The 23,599-nt window shown below is 41.0% G+C and overlaps 1 protein-coding gene across 3 annotated transcripts in view; it reads left to right on the forward strand.

The window, feature by feature from the left end:
* GPD2 (glycerol-3-phosphate dehydrogenase 2) overlaps positions 1 to 23,599 on the forward strand; it is a 155,030-nt gene that overhangs the window by 43,717 nt on the left and 87,714 nt on the right. For all 3 annotated transcript variants that reach the window (XM_041721819.1, XM_041721817.1, XM_041721818.1), the window contains exon 2: positions 8,517 to 8,626. In XM_041721819.1, coding sequence (XP_041577753.1) covers positions 8,525 to 8,626 — 102 coding nt within the window. In that variant the 5' untranslated portion in view covers positions 8,517 to 8,524. The remainder of the gene's footprint in view (positions 1 to 8,516; positions 8,627 to 23,599) is intronic.

The following is a 23,599-nucleotide window of genomic DNA, read 5'->3' on the forward strand; positions in this document are numbered from 1 at the left end:
GCTATGTGAACCAGTATCAACATAGCATTTGTCTTTCATTTTCTCTTTGATTCCTGATTTTCTCTTTTGTCTTCACTGAAAGCCTCTCCGTTTGTTAAGATTTTCCCTGTCTTTTCCATCTTTTCGGTTAAGCCCTTCTCGCATGGGATTTCCTGGGGAAGTTGATTGGAAATACAGAAATTCCCTTAAGCAGTCTGTGTGAGAGAGGGGGACAAAGCCAGGGTTTGGATGCTGTGCCAGCAATGTGGGACTGTGTTGCTTTAGCTTCCTCATCAGCTACTGTCTGAAGTCTTGGACATCTAGAATCTCAACGTTCATTATATTTCTAACTTTTGTGCTGACTTTTATTTGATTCTCTCATTTATTTTGTTTTATCAAGAAAATACTGTTTTTAGGGACTTAAGAAAAATCTTTCTGCGGGGCCCCTGGGTGGCTCAGTTGGTTAAGCATCTGCCTTGGGCTCAGGTCATGATCCTGGGTCCTGGGATGGAGCCTCTCATGGGGCTCTCCGCTTAGCCTGGAGCCTGCTTCTCCCTCCCCCTCTGCCCTTCCCTCCCGCTGTGTTCTCTCACAAATAAATAAATAAAATCTTTAAGGAAAAGAAAAAAAAAACAAAAACCTTTTTTGCTTTTGATATTCCGTTCAGCATATGAACTCATATTACAATATGAACTCATATTACAATATGAACATATGAACTCATATTACAATATGAGTTGTAAAATTACAACTCTAGGTGGTCACTGTTACTGCTGTGTTTGTGGCTTTTAGACTATGTATAAATGTAATATTTTACACATACACACACACATTCATTTCTTTTCATTTGGATAATCTTTTGTGGATAACCCTTGGGTCCATTTCCTATTCAGTCTTGGCCCAAATCTTTTTTGAAAATGTTTAAAGCAACCAAAACAGGACACATTCATTTTCAGTTTATGGACTAGGGCCCCTCTCCAGTTCCAGAGAATGGGCCTGTGATGTTGATTATTTTGTTCGTTTGTGCCTGACAGCTTTCAGAAAGCGTGCTTGAGGGCTGACTCTGTTTCTGTAGGGTTCCCATGTTCGTGCATACAGGCGCCTCTCTGCTTGGCGAGGGGGGATGCATTTACAGGCAGAGTGCTGATCTTTATCCTCACTGGGAAAGAGAAGTTAGCACGTGGTGTGCATTGCTTGCTGCTTATCTGGGCAAGCACCTTATTAGCATGTGCTTGGTGTGCCTGAACTAGGATGTACTTTCTGATAGGGAGGTATATAAAACATTCGATATATCATGGATTGGAATAATAAAGGATTTACTTTGTTGAAATGTGTCTAATTCAAAGCTGCCCAGAAATCTTGACGTTTACAGTTAGAACTGGGCTGCTGGTTGGGAAGGTGCTTTTGTGCTCACTTCTTCTTTCATTTTGTGGTGGACTTGCTGCCAAGTTCCATGATTATAGTAGACTTCTTTTGAGATCCGACACCCATATTTTGTAAAATTCACATACCCTTCTCCTTGTAAGTCACTGAATTTGTATGCAGGTGGACCTTGAGGCCTGGTCTTCTGAATAGTGCAGTTGTGCCTTCTGTGGGTTTGAAAAAGTGTCATGACTCAAAATAGATGAGCTGTGGTTTTCCATGCATAGCTACAAGGTAGGTGACTACACAGTTGAAGTGTAAGGAGCTTCGTGCTACTTTTGGACCTGCACATGCTTAAGGAAGGGGCTCAGAGGTGTAGCACCGGCTATAGGCGGTCAGAGGGGTGTGGAACGCCTTTACATCTTGCTACATCTTGCTAGGGAGCACCTGTCCCCCGGACTGCAGAATTACTTTTCAAAAATGATCTTTCAGCTACAGTACATGCATTCCCCCCACCCCTGCTCATTTAAATGAATGAAGATCGTGGAGAGAGCAAAGGGAATTTCCACACAAGACGCCAGAGGATAGGAGAGTTTGTAAAAGTGAAGAGACCCGCAGCTCCTTCCACGCTGGAGTCATAAGTCCATTTGGGTGGGTTTTAGTTTTGTGAAATTCAGAGAGAAGCTAGGTGGTGGGACAGGAAGAGGAGTTTGAGTACTCTGTTTGGAGAACTCAGAGGCCAGGAAGTGTGCTCTTGTTCTGGAATAACTTTGTGGGGGTTGCTGAGAGGCCCCTCAGCCTTTCTCAGTGGGTGCCTATTTCTTGTTTTGAAGTCCACAGTGTGTGGGGAGGGTCTCCAGGGGCGTGATTTAAACTGCAGAGTCGCCTTGCTTCTGGGCGGGAGGAGGCGGACATGGTGAGCCCCCAGGGCTGTTTGAGACAGGGTTTCCATGTCAAGTCCTTCCCCATCGGAGCGGGCTCCTCAGAGAGCAGCCAGGAATTCGCGTGGCCCGCAGGGAGCGCTTGCAGCTGTCCAGTGGTTCTGGGCGCCACTGAGGCACCAGAGGCCCGAAGCCCCTCGCTCTGAGTCACGGGTGGGTTCCAGACCATCTTTCCGGGCAGTGCTTTCATTTTCTTCAGGTGGATGCCGGGAGGGGGACCACCTGGGGGGTCCATGCCTCACCTATTTTCTCTCTTTAATTTTTGTTTATTTATTTATTCATGAGAGACAGACACAAAGGCAGAGCCACAGGCAGAGAGAGAAGCAGGCCCCATGCAGGGAGCCCGATGCGGGACTCGATCCCGGGTCTCCAGGGTCATGCCCTGGGCCGAAGGCGGCGCTAACCGTTGAGCCATCCGGGCTGCCCTCTCTTTAATTTTTTGAGGACCGTCCACACGGCTGTCCCGGAGCGATGTGGGTCCCCTCCCCCGGGGCACCCCGCCGGCCTGGGCGCGGCGGGAGCCCACAGAGCCTCACTTGCGCCCCGGTGATGAGGCTGAGCGCCTCTCGGGTGCCTGGTGGCCGCTGGAGGTCTTCTTCGGAAAAACGTCCCTTTACTCCCTCAGCCAGGTTTTAGGACTGAACTGTCTGTTTTGCGACTCAGTTGCATGACTTCTTTATGTGTTTTGGATATTGACCCCAACCGGGTCTGTGATGTGCAGCATCCTCTCCCTCCCATTCTGCTGGTTGCCTTTTCACTTTGGGGATGGTTTCCTTTACTGTCAGAAGCTCTTTGGTTTTTTTGTTTTGTTTTGTTTTTTAATTTATTTATGATAGTCACAGAGAGAGAGAGAGAGAGAGAGAGAGAGAGAGAGAGAGAGAGAGGCAGAGACACAGGCAGAGGGAGAAGCAGGCTCCATGCACCGGGAGCCCGACGTGGGATTCGATCTCGGGTCTCCAGGATCGTGCCCTGGGCCAAAGGCAGGCGCCAAACCGCTGCGCCACCCAGGGATCCCCCAAGCTCTTTGGTTTGACCCAGCGCCACTTCTTTAGTTTCGCTTTTGTTGCCTGTGCTTTCAGTGTCAAATCCAAAAAAATCATCGCTAAGACCGGTGCCAAGTAGCTTACCTAACTCCATGGTTTTTTTTTTTTTCCAGAAGTATTATGGTTTCAGGTCTTATATTTAAATCTTTAATCCATTTTAAGTTTGTTTTGGGACATGGTATAAGGTAATGGTTCCCTCCCTCCTTTCCTTCTTTCTTTTCTTTCCCTTGCCTACGGCTGTCCAGTTTTACCTACATCATTTACTGGAAAGACTGTCCTTTCCCTGTTGTGTATGCTTGGCTCCTTTGTTGAAAATTAATTGACATGGGTTTATTTCTGGGCTCTCTATTGATCTACAAGTCTGTTTTTAGTGCCAACAAGTTTTCAGTACCAATACCATACTCTTGAATAATATACCTTTGAAATGTAGTTTGAAATGGGGACTTGTGATGCTTCCAGCCTTGTTCTTCTTTTCTTAAGATTGCTAGTCAGGGTCTTTTGCCTATCAGAGTATTAACACTCAATATGGCACATCTAGTTATAATATAGAGTTGTAAAACTTTGATATTTAATTCACCAAATTGATTGTAAGCACCTTGAGTGCAATTGATAAACTCACAGATGTATTTATTTAGTTTAGTACCTTTTTGTTCAGGGTTGTTTAGTTGGGCTGGTGTTCCCCTGCCAATAATTGGAGGACTGGTGCTTATCTGTGCAAGTGTGGGAGCTGGTCCTGAGTCCATGTACATACAACTTAAGTCATGGGGGCAGCCCGGGTGGCTCAGCGGTTTAGCGCTGGGAGACCAGGGATCGAGTCCCACGTCAGGCTCCCTGCATGGAGCCTGCTTCTCCCTCTGCCTGTGTCTCTGCCTCTCTCTGTCTCTCTCATGAATAAACACATAAAATCTTAAAAAACAAAAACAAAACAACTTAAGTCATGGGCCCTTAGACATGGACATCAGCTGTAAGAACTAAGCTGATTGTGGGGTATGTAGGTGGCTCAGTTGGTTAAGTGTCCGACTCTTGGTTTCAGCACAGGTCATGATCTCAGGGGTTTGAGATTGAGCCCCTCGTCGGGCTCTGGGCTCAGCAGGGAGTCTGCTTGGGATTGTCTGTCCTCCCTGTCCCTGCTCACTCTCTTTCTCTCTCTCTAAAATAAATAAGTAAATGAATAAAATCTTAAAAAAAATAAGCTAATTTTATTTCTGGATGATTTTTCTACCTCTAGTTTCTGACACTTTTAGTTACAAAGGTAAAGATCTATCCATATTCCCAGTTGCAGTTTTGCTTAGTTGGAAGCAACGTTTCCTCTTTGTAAGCATCGTGAAAACTTTTCTCCTTATGATGGGATGTAAGTGGATACAAATAGTTCACAGCATATGGTTTATATTTATCTGGTTTTAAATTTCTGTTGTTCAGCCGTAAAACAGTGTTCTTACATTACCATAGATATTTTGTCAGAGGTTTCTTCACTGACTTAGGGAAACCCTAAAGCCAAGGAATGTACACATGAGGGGAGTGTTTGAGAACAGGACCCTCTTTTAGGAATAACAGCGAAACATGGCATGGCCTTTGGGGAAAAGTTGCTATTTTGAGAGCAAAAGGCAGGGTAGAACCAATCGGTGGTTAGGAGTATAGACTAAGTAGTGGTTTTCTCACTTACTAGTCAGTGACTTTGGGCAAATCCCTTACCCGTTCTGAACCACAACTGCCTCTTTTATGAAATTAGAGTGATATGAGGGTGATATGAGCTGATGTATGTAGAATCGAAAGCACAGTGCCTATTACCTAGCAAATAATCAATGTCAACTATCAGTATTTTAACATTGATGATGATCATTGATGATGATCATTGATGATGATGATGATCATCATCATCATCTTAGCAGAGACCTTAGCAGGTTGAAATTGATTTTGTGCTTTTGTTTTTAAATTACTTGTTTTTTTAATTTATTTTTATTTTTTATTGGAGCTCAATTTGCCAACATATAGTACCGCAACCAGTGCTCATCCCGTCAAGCGCCCCCCTCAGTGCCCGCCACCCAGTCACCCCCACGCCCCACCCACCTCCCCTTCCACCACCTCTTGTTCGTTCCCCAGAGTTAGGAGTCTCTCATGTTCTCTCTCCCTCACTGATATTTTCACTCATTTTCTCTCCTTCCCCCTTTATTCCCTTTCACTATTTTTTATATTTCCTGAATGAATGAGACCATATGTTTGTCCTTCTCTGATTGACTTACTTCACTCAGCATTATACCCTCTAGTTCCATCCACATCGAAGCAAATGGTGGGTATTCGTCATTTCTAATGGCTGAGTAATATTCCATTGTATGTTTTTTAATTACTTGTAAGAGTGATTACATTACAACTAGCTGGGTGGTCTTATGGTGGGTTTGATCTCAATAGAAATAACGATCCCCTAAGCATGGGCTATTTTATGAAAGTACTGGGAAAGAGAAACTCTTTATTGATTATCGTTAATATGATTGCTAACTCCACAAAATAATGTATTAATGCAGTTTTTTTTTATTAGTATTAGTGGCTCATTGAGAAAACCCATGAAAATATCTCCCTTAGTGAGGTTTGGTTTCAGAAATGAAATTGAAGCACTATAATAAGTTGAGCAGGGAATGCAGGAACCTACACAATTGGAAAAACTAACCCCAAACTGAAGTGGCTGAGTGAACACCTCTGCTGAGATGCTTTCCTTGACTGTGTTATATAACATCCCTCAGCTGGCTTTGTTGATGTGTGGTATTCTTTGTGAGGTCATCAATGACATTATCAACAATTCAGAAGTAATGATACTGAGTTAAAGTCCATCAGCTACAAAATTCACATCCAGGACACCACCGGGCTGCTGTCTATATGGGGTGGGCACAAGCATTGTTTAGGTAAATAAAACTAGGTCTCTATTCTCTGTCCCTCATTGTCAGGGGAACCCCGTTAGCCTGGAGATGCTGTCTCTGGACTGCTAGGGTTTCCACTGTTGTGTGATAGGCAACCCATATGAACATACGCAAAAGTACGAGGGAGGGTGATGGTGGGGTATGACAAATGAGTGCCTTGCAAGTTGGCTTAGTTGAGATTTTCAGTATCAGAACAATCTTGGATGTAAAGTTTTGCTTAGGGTAGACTGAATGATGAATGGACGCCCCTAGCCATCATATTGGCATACTAATTATTGTGCATCACTTGGGAAAGAGGGCACCTTTCTCTACCTCCAGCAGTAGAGAAACATGCATGTGAAATATTTTTCTGGTGAGAATCTTTTTTAAAAAAAATATTTATTTACTCATGAGAGACACACACATACAGAGAGGCAGAGACACAGGCAGAGGGAGAAGCACGCTCCATGCAGGGAGCCTGATGTGGACTCGATCCCGGGACTCGGGGATCGTGACCTGAGCCAAAGGTAGGCGCTAAACCGCTGAGCCACCCAGGTGCCCCTCTGGTGAGAATCTTAATAGAAAAGATGAGTCTTAGAATTTATTAGTCCGTCAGAAGGAGTATGGTCAGAGGAAAAAATAAATTTTTCAGAAATGCCAACTTTTTTTTTAGTATATAATTTATAGGATTCCAAAATGAATTTTCTATGAAATCACAGTTACCAACTGCACTGAAATTCTTTGATTTAGTGTAGTTATGCTAATGGATTCTATTCATCCTATATGGACCTGAACATTTTGATTGTATCCTAATTTACATTGAGATACTAGATGTTCTTTAGTATCCTAGGTTAAAACTGACTTCATATTAAATACTTTCCTGAGTCATGAGATACTTGTAGAGTATAAGGCATGTTGTCTAGACAGGTCTGACCTCCACCCATTCAGGAAAATAGGGTAGTGGCTTCCCTGTAAGATGTGGCTGTGCCAGCTGCTACGGTGAATGAAAAGTCTCAGGCAGGTCACATTGCTCAATATCAACTCTAAGTTAGAACTCTTTTTTTTTTTTTTTTAAGATGATCACATGGTTTTATCTTTTTTTGTTTAGCAAAATAAAAGCTGGCAAGGGTTCTTTTGGTGGAATTTTCATCTTGATGCACTTTTGTTGTGTGGTGTTTCTAAAAAATTAAAGGATATTGAAGCCATCAAAAAAACTTCTATTTCAAGATGAGAAGAAAGTCAAGAGCTAACACAATGCAAGATTTTATTTAGAAATATATAGCAAGGGGCTCCTGTGTGTCTCAGTTAAGCATCTGACTTCCTCTTGGGTCATGATCTCGGGGTTGCCCTCCACCTGCTTATGATTCTCTTTCTCCCTCTCCTTTTGCGCCGCCCTTCCTCACCACCCCCCTTTTCTTTTAAGATTTTATTTGACAGTTGAGAGAGAGTGAAGGCGTGCCCGCGTGTGGGAGCAGACCCGGGAGGGGCCACTGCCGGGCTCCCGGAGCCGGGCTCCTGACCTGAGCCACCCAGGTGCCCCCCTCACCTTGTCTGTCTGAAAAAAACTGAAAACAGAAACCAGAGTGCTGGATATGGAGAGTTGCCCCTTGAAATTGCCGTGCTGTGCAACCCTGGCTAGAAGAAAACTTTTTTTTTTTTAATTAAGTTCCCTTAATGACAGGAATTCTAGCTGTCACTAGGAATTCTCTTTTGTCGCTTTGTGAAAGGATCAAGGCACCGTCTGCTTGACTTCTTATCTGTCAAGTGTAGATTGTTCTGAGGAATGCACCTGTGTTGGCTCCCTCCTGAGAGCTTCGATGGGAGGGGAGAGGCCGGGCAGGGAGTTGAACCTCGGCGTGAATTGCACCTGAGCCAGAGCACCTGCAGGAACCACGAGGCCCCGCTGTCTCCACTAGCGGCAGCTCCCCCCCGCCCCCATTTCCTTGTGGAGGGGATTAGCAGTTGAACAGATTTGCAAGTACAGCCTGCAGTTTCGTGAGATACACAATACCATTTCTTTTCATGGCTCTCTTGACTTTATGCTGTGTCAATATCTTCAGTTGTCTCTTCATTTGCTTTTCTTTCTGTAATTCCTGTTGGAAGGTCACTTTTATGTGGTCAGTTCCCTTGTCTCTGTTTTTTTTTTTCTTATGTTTTTTGGCCCATGATAACTTCCTTGTTTTATGTTTTGTTTTCTAGCTTAATATTGGTTCAGAATCTTGCAAGGTCTCTTTTTATGATGGGGATTGTTATCTGATCAAAATCCTAATTCACTTCTGTTTCCTTTTTGTTTTTCTTTGTAGGCTAAGAAATGGCATTTCAGAAAGCAGTGAAAGGGACTATTCTTGTTGGAGGAGGTGCTCTTGCAAGTGTTCTAGGCCTCTCTCAATTTGCTCATTACAGAAGGAAGCAAGTAAGTAATTATGCATGTTTTGATTATAATATGAAACTTCTATCTGTTAAAGAACTGCATATGGGGCGTGTGTACGTTTGTTTAGAAATTACTGTCTCCACTTGATCTGAAAGACAGTAATTTGGAGTACTACCTTAATGATCCTTGAGAACTGTGTGTATATCATTTTTTAAAAATTTCTTTACCAGAAAGCATTACATTATTTAGCTTCTGTTTTGGCTCTCTGGTTTTAAAAGAGTGCCTCATTTCCAAAGGCCAGGGTTTGTTCATTTAGACTTTCCTTCTCTAATTCATCCAAATGTCTGGGTACCTTCTGTGTTCCTGCCAAGAGTTTGTCTTATTAGAAGGCAGGCAGGCAGGCATCTGAGAAAGGAAATGGAACAGAGCCTATACAAAAGGCCCAACTTTGAATCTTGGTTTTATTTCTTAAAGATTTACTTGTGTATGTAGTATTACTTTATAGTGGATAACATTTTTAGTGGGAGAAAGCCATGAAATGAGATTGGTATGAAGTTTCCAGATCATTTAAAGTACTCAGTTTATTTTCACCCCCCCCCCCCCCACCTTTGCACTACAACTATACCGAATTGATGCCAGAAAATAATTTTGGTGACTGGTTTTGTTCTTTTTAGGCTTGAACTGCTGGCAGGCACCTCTGATGTTAGTATTATAGTCTCCTGGTCTCCCTTACCCATGTCACTAGGGCATTTTATGATACCAGCTCCGTGGTGTATTCCTGATTCAAAGACGGAGGTAAAAGAATTTGGGAAGCTGTATGCAGCTGGACTATCTATTAACTACTTATTTTTTCCATTTTTGTGAGAGCCTTTAGGCCATGGCTTGCCTTGCACATGTTTTTTTTTCTTTGTGCTCCAAGGCAGTGGGACTAGCCACATTGCTTGGAGTTCTAGATCCTGAGTGAGAAATGCCAGTTTCTTTCTTTTTTAAAGGTTTTATTTATTTATTTACGAGAGACACAGAAAGAGAGACAGGCAGAGACATAGGCAGAGGGAGAAGCAGGCTCCCTGCAGGGATCACAACCTGAGCCAAAGGCAGATGCTCACCCACTGAGCCACCCAGGTGCCCCAAGAAATACTACTTTAAAAACACATATTGGGAAGAATCAATTTGCTGGCTTATCGTTAAAAAAAGAAAAAAGACAGAAAGAAAAGTGGCTCATTTTTAATGCTTCTTCCTAAAGATGGAGGGATTTGAATAGGTCGTGTTAGTCTTTTTCATCTTTCCCTCTGAGCACATGGCGCTTAAAGTTTCCCCAGGTGTATATCATACTTTCAGGTATTATTAATCGACTGCCTTGCTATATAAAGCTCATCCTCGCTCGTGTACTGTTCCTTTAAAAATAGTGCCTCGGTTGCTTAAAAGTAAATGTGAAAAGGTGCTGCTCCTGCTGAGGCTATTTCAGAAGGTGCAGGCCTGTCTGGGAAATGGCTTCAGTGGACTGGGTTACTTCTGCCCTCTTCACCAGGGCTGTCTGAAATGACACTGGCAAGTGCCGGCGCCAGAGGTCATAATATCTAATCTGATGAGTTGTTGCTAAACTGGCACATGGTTTAGGTCTGTTAACCGTAGCAAGCATTTTCTACTTCAGAGTTTATAACTTTGTACTGAGGTCATACTGTTTCATATGGTTGGTTTGATTTTTCCTTAATTTCACATGATAAGCAGCTGATAACAGTCTCTAATAATCATGTCAGGGGTGAATTTTAGTAAAATCCAGGCAAAACAAGGATCTTTTGCTTTCTGGGTCATTTTGCCATTTTCTCCTTCCTAGGTTAGATATCCTGATGACCCTAATAGCCACGTGAAACAGATACCAGCAGTTTCAAGTCATTTATAATTTTAATCTGACAAGTTCTTTTGAGAAAAATCACCATAGGCATATTCAATCAATGACTTGCATAAGACATTCATCCGAGAGTGTGCATTCTTTTGTGGTTGGTGATTCCTGTCCCTTGAAGCTGCTGCTGTGAGCATATTTTGGGTAGCACATTGGGATGTAGCCCTGTGGATTAGCAAAAAAGAGAGAAGGGAAGTGAGGGGGAAGAGAGGACAACTCATTTGAGCCATGGACGTAAAATGACCAGAGGCCTCAGCTGTCCTCTCTCAGAAAATATCTGCCAATCAGGGCCATTCCGGGGGACTTTTCAATGGTCAAGAAAAATCTGCCCTTTGATACCCATTATTTGGCTATGTTTTATAGAAGCTGGGTCCTAAATGTGACCAGGCGTGCTCCATTTTTCTGCAAAGCGATGCTTAGAGTATTGACTTGCGTTTTTATGTTTTTTTTTTTTCCAGTTTTCTAAGAAGATTCTAACTAATAAACTGTCCTCCTTTAAGAGTAGGTTGGTGTTGAAAGTCCAAGATACTGACGTAGTAGAAAGCCATCTGTTGAGTTCAAGTTCAGGCACATTTTGCTGGCATTCCTGCACTGGTCCCTAGAGCTTGTGCTCATTTGATATTCTAAGCACGAAGCTTCCTTCCTAAAATACAGGCAGGGATTGTATTCTAAATACAAACGAGTTGACTCTGAAAGTCGGTCAATTGTTAAAGCATATTTGACTGAAGAGACATTGCGATGTGTAAGCATTTAGGTGCCACATCAGCCCACACAAAACCTTTAAAATCAATTCTACAGTTAAATTAGCTTGTATTTACAAGGAGGGTAATAGAAGAAGAGGTATTATGTATATGTTTTTTTCTTTTATTAAACAGGAAGCACTATGAAATTAAATAAGATGTTCACTTACCTTTTACCAAGTTGCTTGAATAAAAGACATCTCTGGAGAGTCTAGCATTTCTGGAGACTGGTTAGGGGTTACAGGTAATAGCAATGATTGTTTGGTCTCATGTCATAGTATGGCTTTCCTGCATACAAGCATATTATTAAATTTACATTTTGTTTTTCAGTGATCAGTAGTGTCCATTGTTGATTCAAGGGAAGCACAGAGATTTTTTTCTTTTCAGATAAATCAGAGTTAGAAGAGATGGCCTAAGGAGATATTGTTGGTATTATTATTGTTATTATTTTCTTTCGGAGCTGGAGCAACCTAAATTTTCCTATTCCACTGAGGACGCTGATGGGGGAGAAGAGATGAATGTTGGCTGACTTGTTTTTCACTGTGTCCACCTGCAAGAAAGGAGATTTGAGGCCACAAATGTCATCCACTTTCTAGGCTCCCTTTGGTTACATGGGTAGGGTTTTTTTGCATAGCCTTGGAGAGGCCTCCTATTCATTTTATTTTCCTCCTCCTTTTATTTTCTCACCTACAGTAGGTGATTAAATTTCCACAGTCTTCTTGATTTTCCTCTCCCCAGGCTATATGCCACGGACCAAGGGGCTGAGTAGTGGATATAAGCACAGTGGGTATATACCACCTTCTTAAATCCCACCAGGCATGTGGCAAGCAAACATCTCTGTGGTGGTGTGCAAGATTTTTGAGAGCAAGTTATTTGTCATTCACTATTTAGTATAGGTTGGTTTAATAATAATTTTAATTGGGGGCATCTGGGTGAGTCAGTGGTTGAGCATCTGCCTTTGGCCCAGGGCGTGACTCCGGGGTCCTGGGATCAAGTCCCACATTGGGCTCCCCGGAGGGACCCTGCTTCTCCCTCTGCCTGTGTCTCGGCCTCTGTGTGTGTGTCTTATGAATAAATAAATAAAATCTAAAAAAAAAAAAAATTTAATTGGAAGGGACTTGGAGGACATCCGGCCTTCTTCTTGGGACGGGATGCTCTTTGAGTGATTTCCTCATATCTAGTGAAATGGAAGTGTCATTTCATGGAGGAGTCTTCCTTTTCTAATTTCAAGCTGGTGAGAGAAGTGGATGGAGAGGAAAGTTAAAATGAAGAGAGAGGGCCTTGTGTGCTTTCAGAGCCAGTCAACCTTATTGAGGAGCGGAAGTGGAGAGTGTTAAAGCTAGGGCTGTGTGAAGGTTCCTCAGGTAGGTGGGAGGAATGCGGGTGGCTGGTGGAATGGGGACACAAACAGTGTGGGTGTGCAAAGATTTCACTGAGGGTTGCCCCAGGCTTTTGTCTTCCATTATAGACCAAAGGCACTTTTTGAAACTTTTTTTTTTTTTAACTCAACGTTTATTTCATACCTTCTAGGTCTAACTGGAAACACTGGTGTGATAGTGTGGGCTTCTTTTTTAACCCCAGTGGTGTGGCTGATGTAACAAAGATCTATTTAGGTCTGAGAGTGGGCCCTCTCACGTAACACATGCTTGGTTTGTTTCTTCCATTACCCACTCTGAAGGTATGGTGGGCTTTGTGAGCCAACTCTGAGGTGAGGCCTGAAAACCACTGAGAGCTTTCTCAAAGCCCGGATGTGAAAGTTCTCTTCTTCTTTTTTTTTTTTTTTGTACCCTACAAAGGCAGGGAATGAGCTTCAGGTTAGGGAATCAAGATCTCTTTTCAGTTTGAGGAGTGATTGTATTAGAATTGGGTAATTCAGAGATTCTCATTGATCCAATTCCCTTCCACTCATCAGTGATATAACATAAAGGATGAGAGTATGATCTTGGCAAAGATTGCCTGCATCTAACACATAGCTCTACTGAAGAGCTAAGAGGCCAAGGACAATTTTCTTAAACCCTTTGGACCTCATTTTCCTCTGTCTGTAAGCTAGGGAGAGTAGTGGTACTTCCCTCATAGGAATGCTGAAGAGCAATAAAGCCTGCAAAAGTTTCTGGAACATAGTAAGGTCTCAAGAAGTGTGAGCTAGTATTAGATTCCCAGGTGATAAGAATATAAAGTGTGGTTATGAGTTGCAGAAAAGTTGCTCTTGTCACTGGTGATCCTTGGGTTCAGGGTTACGTTGTTAAGACTTTGAGATCAGCAGCACTGGTATGTCCATCCTCTGCAGTTGCAGGAGAATGGCCAGAAACCAGGTATACAACACCTGCTGTTTTCTCTTTGCCTTGCTTCCTGATCTGATGATGAGCCAATACTCAGGTGGACAATCCTGGTTATTAAACTCCTTTTCTGTAGCAAGTAATAAATTACTTGAAGTTCCAATTGTTTCTCTTTTTCTACTTAGGTTTTTACGAGTTATGGCAGACTAGAATTATATGGCTGATATGTTTCTAAAAAGTTACGTGAATATGTGTTTTTGATAAATTAATTTTATATAGTACAATGTTATTTGTTGGAATTGCATGGTGAAGCATTTTAAAAAACAAACCGTATTTTTAAAAGGGTGATTTTTAAAAAATTCTCTTGTATCATTTTAGCTTGAAGTGGAATGTAGTTAGACTTATTATTTTCCAAAGCCAATGATGTAGTAGTAGTAATTATTGACAGGATCTTCATGCTTTGCAAAATAGCTTCTCACTTTTGTAAGAGACAGCAATTTACTACACTTGTGAGTGGCTTACTAAGTACTAGAATTCACTCTGTTTTGTGTATGAATTAAGGAAACATGAAAAAAATGATAGTGGTGATGTGTTAGGTGAGTTGAATTACAGGTAAAACTGTATTACCTTTGTTGCTAGTATCATCAAAACTCAGAAGGAAAAATGCATATGCTAATGAGAGGCAAAGTGATGCATGAATAATTAAAATCCATAGGAATTTTGAGAACATTGTTTTAACTTGTAATTTCAGCCTCTTCTCAATACATTATTTGTAAGAGATTCTAATAAAGCAGAGCTTTTTCATTGGTAATACTAATGACTCAAAGTACAAAAGATAAGATTGGAGAAGGAATAAAAATAGAATAATCACCTCTAGTGAATCTAAGATCCTCTTTGGGATTTATTTCAGTGGACCCCCACCCCCAAATGAACAGATATTTAGCTTCCTGAATTCATCTGTCACACAGGTGTGTGGGGGAGTTTGGTGGGCCTGTTAATGTGCACAGGTTATGAAAGTTTTCAAAACTCCAGTTCCTTTACGAAGTAAGTTTACTGTCGTTGACTCAGGCTTTTTCCCGCTGCCAAGCACTAAGTCAATATATTCAAGCCAGTGATCACAGTACCTGACATAAGGCAGGTCTTCAGTATTTTCCCTTCCCCTGATATAGGATGGGGACATTTGAAAGAGACCTAGCCCTGTTAGGCATAATAAGGATGCCATTACACTAGATTTCTCTCCATAGCTGAGCTTTTGGTTGGCAAAATGTGGCTTATATTAACTGCCAGACAGAGAAACTGGTAGAGGATAGGGAAGCATGAATTTCAGATGAATATCTGTTGAAGAGAACTAACAGTCATAAGCAAATGCTGGTGAAGGATGTAGAGCAACAGGTACCCTCATTCACTGCTGGTGAGAACACAAAATGGTATAGCTACTTTGAAAGACAGTTGGGGGATCCCTGGGTGGCGCAGCGGTTTGGCGCCTGCCTTTGGCCCTGGGAGCGATCCTGGAGACCCGGGATCGAATCCCATATCAGGCTCCCGGTGCATGGAGCCTGCTTCTCCCTCCACCTGTGTCTCTACCTCTCTCTCTCTCTGTGGCTATCATAAATAAATAAAAAAAAATAAAAAAATAATAATAATAAAAAAAAAATGAAAGACAGTTGGGCATTTTTTTTTTTTTTTTTTTTTTACAAAACTACACATATTCTTACCATATGATCCAGCAATCGCTCTCATTGGTGTTTATCCAAAAGACTTGAAAACTATGTTCACACGAAAATCTGCACAGGGATGTTTATAATAGTTTTATGCATAATTGCTAAAACTTGGAGGCAACCAAGATGTCCTTCAGTAGGTGAGTGGATAAATAAACGGTGATGCATCCAGACAACGGACTATTATTATTCAGCACCAAAAGGAAATGAGCTATCATGCCATGAAGAGACAGGGAAAAAAAAATGATAATGGAAGAACTCCACTAGGGAGTTCTCCAGAACTGCTGGAGACAGTGAAACGATCAGTGGTTGCCTGGGGTGTGGGGGAGATGATGAGGGGGCGTAGAGGGTTCTTAGGGCAAAGAAACCACCCTGTATGCTAGTATAGTGGTGGCTCTGTGTCATTATGCATTTGTCCAACCCCGTAAAACATACAACAGCAAGAGAGGAACTCTTAAGTAAGTTATTGACTTTGGGTGATTGTGTCAGTGTAGGTTCATTCGTGGTATAAAATGTGCCATTCTGGAGAACGATGGTGGTGAAGGACATGTATGTCTGGGGGCAGGAGGTATGTGGAAAACCCCTGGATCTTCCTCTCAATTTTGTAGTAAACTCAAAACTGCTAAGAAAAAAAAAAAAAGCCTTAAAATACACAAATACATAAATACAACATGTAGAGCACATAGGAGGACATGATGTCAATTAGGAAAATTTAAATTCTAAAAATTCCACTCATACTGCTTTTCATTCGTATCTTTGATTGGATGTAACTAATGCTTAGTCATTATCTCTAAGAATTTTACCTCAGTTATAAATATTCTACTGGTTCCTAAGCTAAAGAGTATATGTGGGTTTGAAATCAATATAAATCTTCCTGAGCACTGATGGAGCTGAAATTATTACATGCCACGTCTGCTTTATGCTTACCAGATTGCTTTTAACTTTGTGAGTCAATTCCAGCCAGCAGACTTGTTTGTTCTAAGTAAATAATCTTCCATCTCCAGAGGCATTTTTCATAAGTTCATAAACAGCCTTTTTCTTAAAAAAAATATTATGAAGTTCTGGAATAGCAACTGTTCTTAGACAGTTTTTGTTACTGTTGATGTTGGTGTTTAGGTGGGGAACTATCGTGTTAGATACCATATGAAGAATGCAAATGAAGGAGAAGGGACTCCTGATTAACAGGTTGAAGAGCTGCTGACTTCAGCATTGTGTCAGATATAAAGGTAGAAATGTCTCTGCATTGAGGTTTCGTGGAGCTTGTGTTTAGGGATCTGTCCTTTTGGAGCTTTAGATGTATGACTTTATTTTTCTGTAAATGATGGGTCCTAAAAACTCTGCATGGACTATATGCAGGGTAGGTGAGCTGTGAGTCTTGGGTTGTAATGCTAAACATATCCCATAATTTTGTATTAATTTGAGCATACTAATTGATGTAATAACTCCCAAAGCTCATGGGGTTCTCACCATGAAGGTTTATTTTATTTATTTATTTACTTATTTAATTTATTTGTTTATTTAAGATTTTATTTATTTATTCAAGAGAGACACAGAGGGAAAGAGGCAGAGGCACAGGCAGAGGGAAAAGCAGGCTCCATGGAGGGAGCTTGATGCGGAACTTGATCCCAGGCCCCGGGGGTCACCACCTGAATCAAAGGCAGACATCAACTACTGAGCTGCCCAGGTGTCCCAAAGATCTGTTTCTTGCTCACAGTACAGTTCAATGAAGATAGGTGGGGGACCTGTTTTTTGCAATCACTGGGGGGTCTGTGTCTCTTTATTCTGGTGGCTTTGGTATATTATAGGGCTTTTTGACCCCCTGGATCATTTTTAGCCAATTCTAAGGGAGGGTGGGAAATGCAATCCAGTGGTGTTCTTTGGAGGAAGAGAAAAAGTTTAAGCATCCAGCCATTATATCTGCGTCCTGACTTGAGTTTGTAATCCAGTTGACGAATGAGCTGCATTTCTTTTGATAAGAGTTTTATTGTTAGAGTTTATGCCAAAGACTATACCATTCACTTGCTACTTTTATGTAGAACCCTTGCATAGATTCCTGGAAAAACTATTTTTCTCCTAGAAACACAACTAAATATGTTGGGGCTGTGTCTGATATCTAAAGCTTGATGAGGATTCTGAACACACTATATTTTCCATAAGACCAGTTTGAACTATTCTTAACTACTCTATATGGTTAACCATTTCTTCAGAGGCATGTTTCATCAAGAGCACTAAAATTATGCAGACAGAGCTGGAAATGTTCTTTGAAGAGCATCCTATCATCTTCCTTATAATTTTGGTTTTTATTTAACACTTAGCTCCCAAAGTGGGGCCATGGCAATATCTTTGAGTTATAACTCACATCAGGCCTTCGAGGAGTTTGTGATGCTATTTTATTGCTGGCATACAAAATCAGCGAGGTTAACTGTACTGCTAGAGGTCACACAGTGAGTCAACGACTGAGCTATGATTAGCGTTGACAGCTGGTGAGCTTCTAGGCTGTTGCTAACAGAGCAACATTGACATTCATTCTGATTTGACTTTGCATTTCATTTTCAACTATTTATTCATTTTGAGGCCTCTTTAAGAAACTTTTTAGGGATATTGTAGGACCGAACAAACTTTCTCTAAATGCTTTGGGGAGAGTCCTTTAGCTCTCTTTCTTCCCAGCTTAATAGTTAAATTATGTTTATGTGCAGAAGGCTTCCTGTAGGTAGAGTTTTGGCAAATTAAGAAGAAAATAGATGCTTTAAGTTGAGTTAGGCAGTGTTAATTTTACTCACTTCCTTTATTTTGTAAATTGTGGTCTTTCAACAAAGAAGTTCTGAGATCTAATTATATGCTTGTGAGTACAAATAGAAATGTTAAAAAAAAGTATATTTTTGAAGAAATAATTCACAGAGAAATGGAAAGTGTGCATCCTAAATTTGACCTATAACTATTTTTGAACATCAAGTTGAACTGTAGCCGAGGGCCATCTGGATTGTCAAGTTTGGAAATTTTTATTTACCTGCAAGCAAGGGGAGGATGAACCCCCTATATCTGCTTCCAGGTGTATGTGTTAGGGAAGTTTCTAAGGAAGAGTGCTATTTCATAGAACTTGACTGCACAGTGTGGCTGGCCACAGTCTCTAGGACTTCTGAGTTCACTGATGGTCATTATAACAGCTCCCTGCACTGCTGGTGCTGGAGAGGCTGACGGATTGAGGGGCCCAGGTAACCTACATAAATAGGCAAAGAGAGCCTAGCACAGCTGAAGTCATGGGATGTGGAGTCAAACCTGGGATCAAATTCTGATTCTCTCAGTTACTTGCATTAGGAATAACTGAACTCACTTTCCTTGGTGGCCAAAGGAAGCCTCCATTCTGTGGTAATGATGAAACCTATAGGAGCTAGCTCATTAGAGTGTGGGGACTAGTAGCAACCAATCAAGCCCCAGTGCCGCCTCTTCCCCCTCTGGCCTCCCTGAGCTCAGGCGTCTTCTCCAGAGTGATACCAAGTTGAGATACCTCCAAATATATAATTTCTGAAATATTTATTTGCAAACCAATGAAACACATCCCCCAAACCTCAGATCATTAGTCAATTATGATGTGAGTTTATCTGAAGTAGATTTACACAGATCCAAGGTGCTTTCCCTCTTTTTCAGCTATAAAAAAGGTTTACAGTTTAATAGTTTGGATATATCACGATTGCTATTCTCAAAGAGCTTCTGTGTGATTCCTCAAATGAATCGCAGCCACTTAAAGGCCAGACAGCATCTTCAGGGTGAACTGGAGCTCTCTGCTGTCACCCCAGAAGGAAGGACTTGTTTTCTCTTCTCTGGGCCCCAGTGTAGGTGACAGTCCAGCCATTAGCAACTGTTCCTACAGAGGAATAGTAGGTCCCTCACCAAGGATGTTCACAAGTGAGAAATGTTGCTTACTGTCATGTAAGTACAAGAAAAAAACATCATTGTTTAGAATCACAAAGTGATTCGGGAGGTGAAGGCCATTAGAACACACTAAGATTCACTGTAAGGAGTTGTAGGTCACACCTTCTTTCCAGGGAAATAAAAATATTGTTGATCTTTTTCAGTGACAACAGAACATGAAGCGATTTCCCTTAAATCTAGCAGTTACATTACTAATATGTGATTGAATCACATGAGATGGGAGACAGTGAGAGTGATAGTTGCAGGATGAAGTGATTTGCATGAGAGCCTACTTTGTACTCCAATTATTACTATACATGATTACAGGACAACCTGGTTGTTAATTGCCTGTGGTCTTTAAATATGCACTTCTTTCAGAAATAGACACTAATTATTAGATCTTGTTTTCGGTCTCACCTGAAGTTGCAAATGTCTAGGATTTTTTTTTTAATTTGCAAGTCTAATGGGGTACAGACATAGTAAAAACTGATCACCTTCTGAATCCTGTTCTCTGAGATATAAGCTCTCAAAGATTATGAACTTGGCTTTCGGTTCTCTGAAGCTGTTCATAGGTACCAATCTCTTGACAAAAACTACAGGTTTACTCTCAGAATCCTGAAAGAATTTGGGGCCCCTGGGTGGCTCAGTGGATAAGCGTCTGCCTTCGGCTTAGGTTGTGATCCTGGAGTCCTGGGATCCAGCCCTATGTTGGGCTCCCTGCTCAGTGGGGAGTCTGCTTCTCCCTCTCCCTGTGCTATTACTCCTGCTTGTGCTCTCTCTCTCTGTGTCTCACTCACTCTGTCTCAAATAAATACAATTAAAAAAAAAAAAAAAGAATTCTGAAGGAATTTTATCTTTTTAAAATGTAGATGAACATTTGCTTACAAGTTTTTAAAAAATGCCTACTTCCTCATAGACCATCATAATTAAATATGAGAAATAATAACATCAAAGTAATATTAAATATTCTCCTAATTCCACCAGGATAAGAATTTTTTCTTAGGTAGTAGGGGTTGGAATTCTTGGTCTCTCCTTTCTTTTGGCTTCAATAGCTGAATTATTCAATCTTGAATCATAGTATTGGGCTTGTCCTGTCTTTAGGCCAGGGTCAGCAAACTTCTATGCCTGCAGCGGCCAGACTGGGTGAGATAAAACCTGTGAAACCAGTGAGCGGGAGCCCCCGACTAACAAGAACATACAGTCCCTGCCTAGGGCAGAAGCTGCTGTGCAGTTGCAGCAGATTTATCTCAGAAATCCTCATTTTTATATAAAATATAGCAACTTTTAAGTATTGGATGTGTAACTCCTGTTTTTAAGAAAGTAGTGTGCAGAGCAAAGAAATACATTAGCATGACTTCTGGTTTTAGCACATGCTATTCCCACTTCCTTTCCTGTCATTGTTATGCATCTAATGCCTCTTGGTCTTTTTTGACTTGCTGCAGGTATAATTTCCAGGAAACCCTCTCAGGTCTGGATTAAGCATGCTTTTTGTGACTCTTTGTAGCCTCTTTATCTTAATTTTGCCCGTTAAGCAATATTATGATTGACTCTTCATCTTTTCGTTTTGTCCTCCAGTCTGTAGACTTCCCGAGGACCTCTAATACCTACTGATTGGACGAGTTAGTGATTGTGGGTCAGGTGTCTTGTCGAGACACCGGAGTTTTGGTCTCTTAGGTGATTTGGGGTATGTTGCCATTCCAAGGTTTCTCCCAGAATCTCTGGGTCAGTCTTTTAACGGGACCTACCTCCCAGATTCCTGCTTAATCAAACTGCCTTCGGAAGAGCTGGCCTGGGGAAGTTTGGAGCACAAATACCTCTGCTCTTAAAGCACGTTATTACCTTGCCGCCGCAGTTGTTTCTGGCTGCTTTCCCTTCTGTATTTGCTGTCAGCCAGTATATTCTAAGGAAGGTAGAGTGCAGAAGTGTTTTTGAGACTCAAAGCCATATGAAGCCATATGAGTCTTTCTCTTGACATAATTGTAAGTAGGGCCTTAGGCTGTGTTTACTGCCTCTAAAATAAACTTGGTGCTTAGCTTCTCAGTTGCAACACTTCCCAGCTTTTATGGGAAAAATATACACAAAAATAAAATGTGGTTTTAAATGTAGTGTCAGAAATTAAATAAATTACCCTCAATAGTGCTGTATCTTTAAAAAAAATTTTTTTGGAATAACTATTCAGAAAAGCATCCACAACAAAACCATACCAAAAAAACCAAAAACTTTCTGCGTTTGGTAACTGGTGATATCTCATCCTATCATAGCTGATAAGTTTGTCTCTTTATTTTTTTCTCACACTACACATCATCTGTGTGGTGTAGCAATATAAAACGTCGTCTGTGGACAGACTGCGGAGGTGCAGTGCCTGGCTCTTCCATACAGGAGCTGCGTTAATCATGGGCCAGTTAACTTAGCTCTTCTTTGTGTCAATTACTTCTTATGTTAAAGTGGAGATCACAATGCTACTTACCTTATAGGGTTATTGTGGGGATTCAATGAGTAGAAAAAAGTAAAATGTTTTTAATCGGGCCTGACACATAAATACTATATACGTATTTGTTCTTTTTTAAAATTGAAAAATAAGTGACATATAGTGTTAGTTTCAGGTTTACAGCATAGTGATTCAGTATTTATATGCATTATAAAATGGTCACCACAGTAAGTGTGATTACCATCCATCACCATACAAAGTTGTTGCACTATTATTGACTATATTCCCTGTGCTATACATTGCATCCCTGTGTCTTATTTATTTTATAACTGGAGGATCATACCTCTTAATCCCCTTCATACCTTTTGCCCATCTCTCCTATACTCCTTCCTTCTGGCAACCATCAGTTTGTTTTCTTTATCTAGGATTCTTTTTCTGTTTTGATTGTTCATTTGTTTTGTTTTTTAGATTCATATAGTATTTGTCTGTGACTTATTTCACTTAGCACAGTATCCTCATAGTCCATCTATTTTGGCACAAATGGTAAGATTTCAGTCTTTCTATGGCTGTGTGTGTGTGTGTGTGTGTGATAGGTATACATGTCACGTTATTATTGTTATCAATTCAACTGATATTGAATTGTTGAATATTGAATTGTTATCAATTCAACTATCAATTCATTTTCTTCAGGTAAATACCCAGAAATGGGATTGCTGGATCATATGATACTTGTTTCTTTTCATTATTTAAGAAACCTCCTTACTGTTTTCCATGGGGGCTGCACCAATTTATATTCCCTACAGTAGTGTATGAGGGTTCCCTTTTCTCCACATCCTTGACAACACTTATTATTTCTTGTATTTTTTTTAAAGCATTTGTTTATTTTAAAGGGGTGGTGCAAAGGCAGAAGGAGAGAGAGAATCTTAAGCAGGCTCCATGCCCAGTGTGGAGCCAGACACAGGGCTTGATCTTACAACCCTGAGATCATGACCTGAGCCAAAATCAAGAGTCGGACACTTACCTGACTGAACCACCCAGGCTCCCCAACAAATTTATTTATTTCTTTTTTAAGTAGGCTCCCTGCCAGCAGTGGAGCCCAATGTGGGGCCTGAACTCACAACCTTGAGATTAAGACCTGAGCTGAAATCAATAGTCAGATGCTTAACCGACTGAGCTACACAGGTGCCCCTTACATTTTTTGATACTAGCCATTCTGACAAGAATCACGTATCACATTGTGGTTTTGATTTACATTTCCCAGATGGTTAGTGACGTTGAGCATCTTTTCATGTGCATCTCGGCTATCTACTTGTCTACTTACTTTTTTTAAAGTCAAGTTTATTGAGGTATAATTTGCATTATATATATTATATATATATTATAATTCATCCTTATAATATACAGTGCTATTAGTTTTGTCAAGTACATATAGTCATATAACCACCACCATAGTAAAGAGAGAGGATATTTCTATCCTTCTTAAAATTTCTCTCATGTGCTTTGTAGCCAGTGTTTCCCTCACCCTGTCCCCAGACTCTGATGATCACTGATCTGTTTTTCAACCCCATGCTTTTGCTTTTACAGAAGATTACATAAATTGAATCATGTCATATATAGACTTCGGAGTCTGTCTTCTTTCATTTAGCCCAGGGACTGGCACATTTTTCTGTAAATGCCCAGGTAGTAAACGTTTTAGGTTTGCAGGCCATTACATTGCTGTTGCAACTTCTCCACTTTGCTATATTACAGTTTTGGACTACCCCTGAATGATTGGGTGTGTCTATGTTCTAATAAAATTTGGTTTATTAAAAACAGATGGCAGCCAGATTTGGATGGAAAACCGTAATTTGCTGACCCTTAACTTAGCAGAACGTATGTGCGATCCATTAATGTTGTCAGGTCTATCAGTGCTCTGTTGTTTTTTATTGCCAATTATTGTTCCATTGCATAACTACACCACAGTTTGTTTACTCATTCGGCAGTTATAAATAAAGCCACTGTAAACATCTGCAATAGGTTTTTGTGTGAACACAGCTTTGATTTC

Source organism: Vulpes lagopus, chromosome 11, assembly GCF_018345385.1.
Source record: "Vulpes lagopus strain Blue_001 chromosome 11, ASM1834538v1, whole genome shotgun sequence".
Classification (NCBI taxonomy): domain Eukaryota; kingdom Metazoa; phylum Chordata; class Mammalia; order Carnivora; family Canidae; genus Vulpes; species Vulpes lagopus.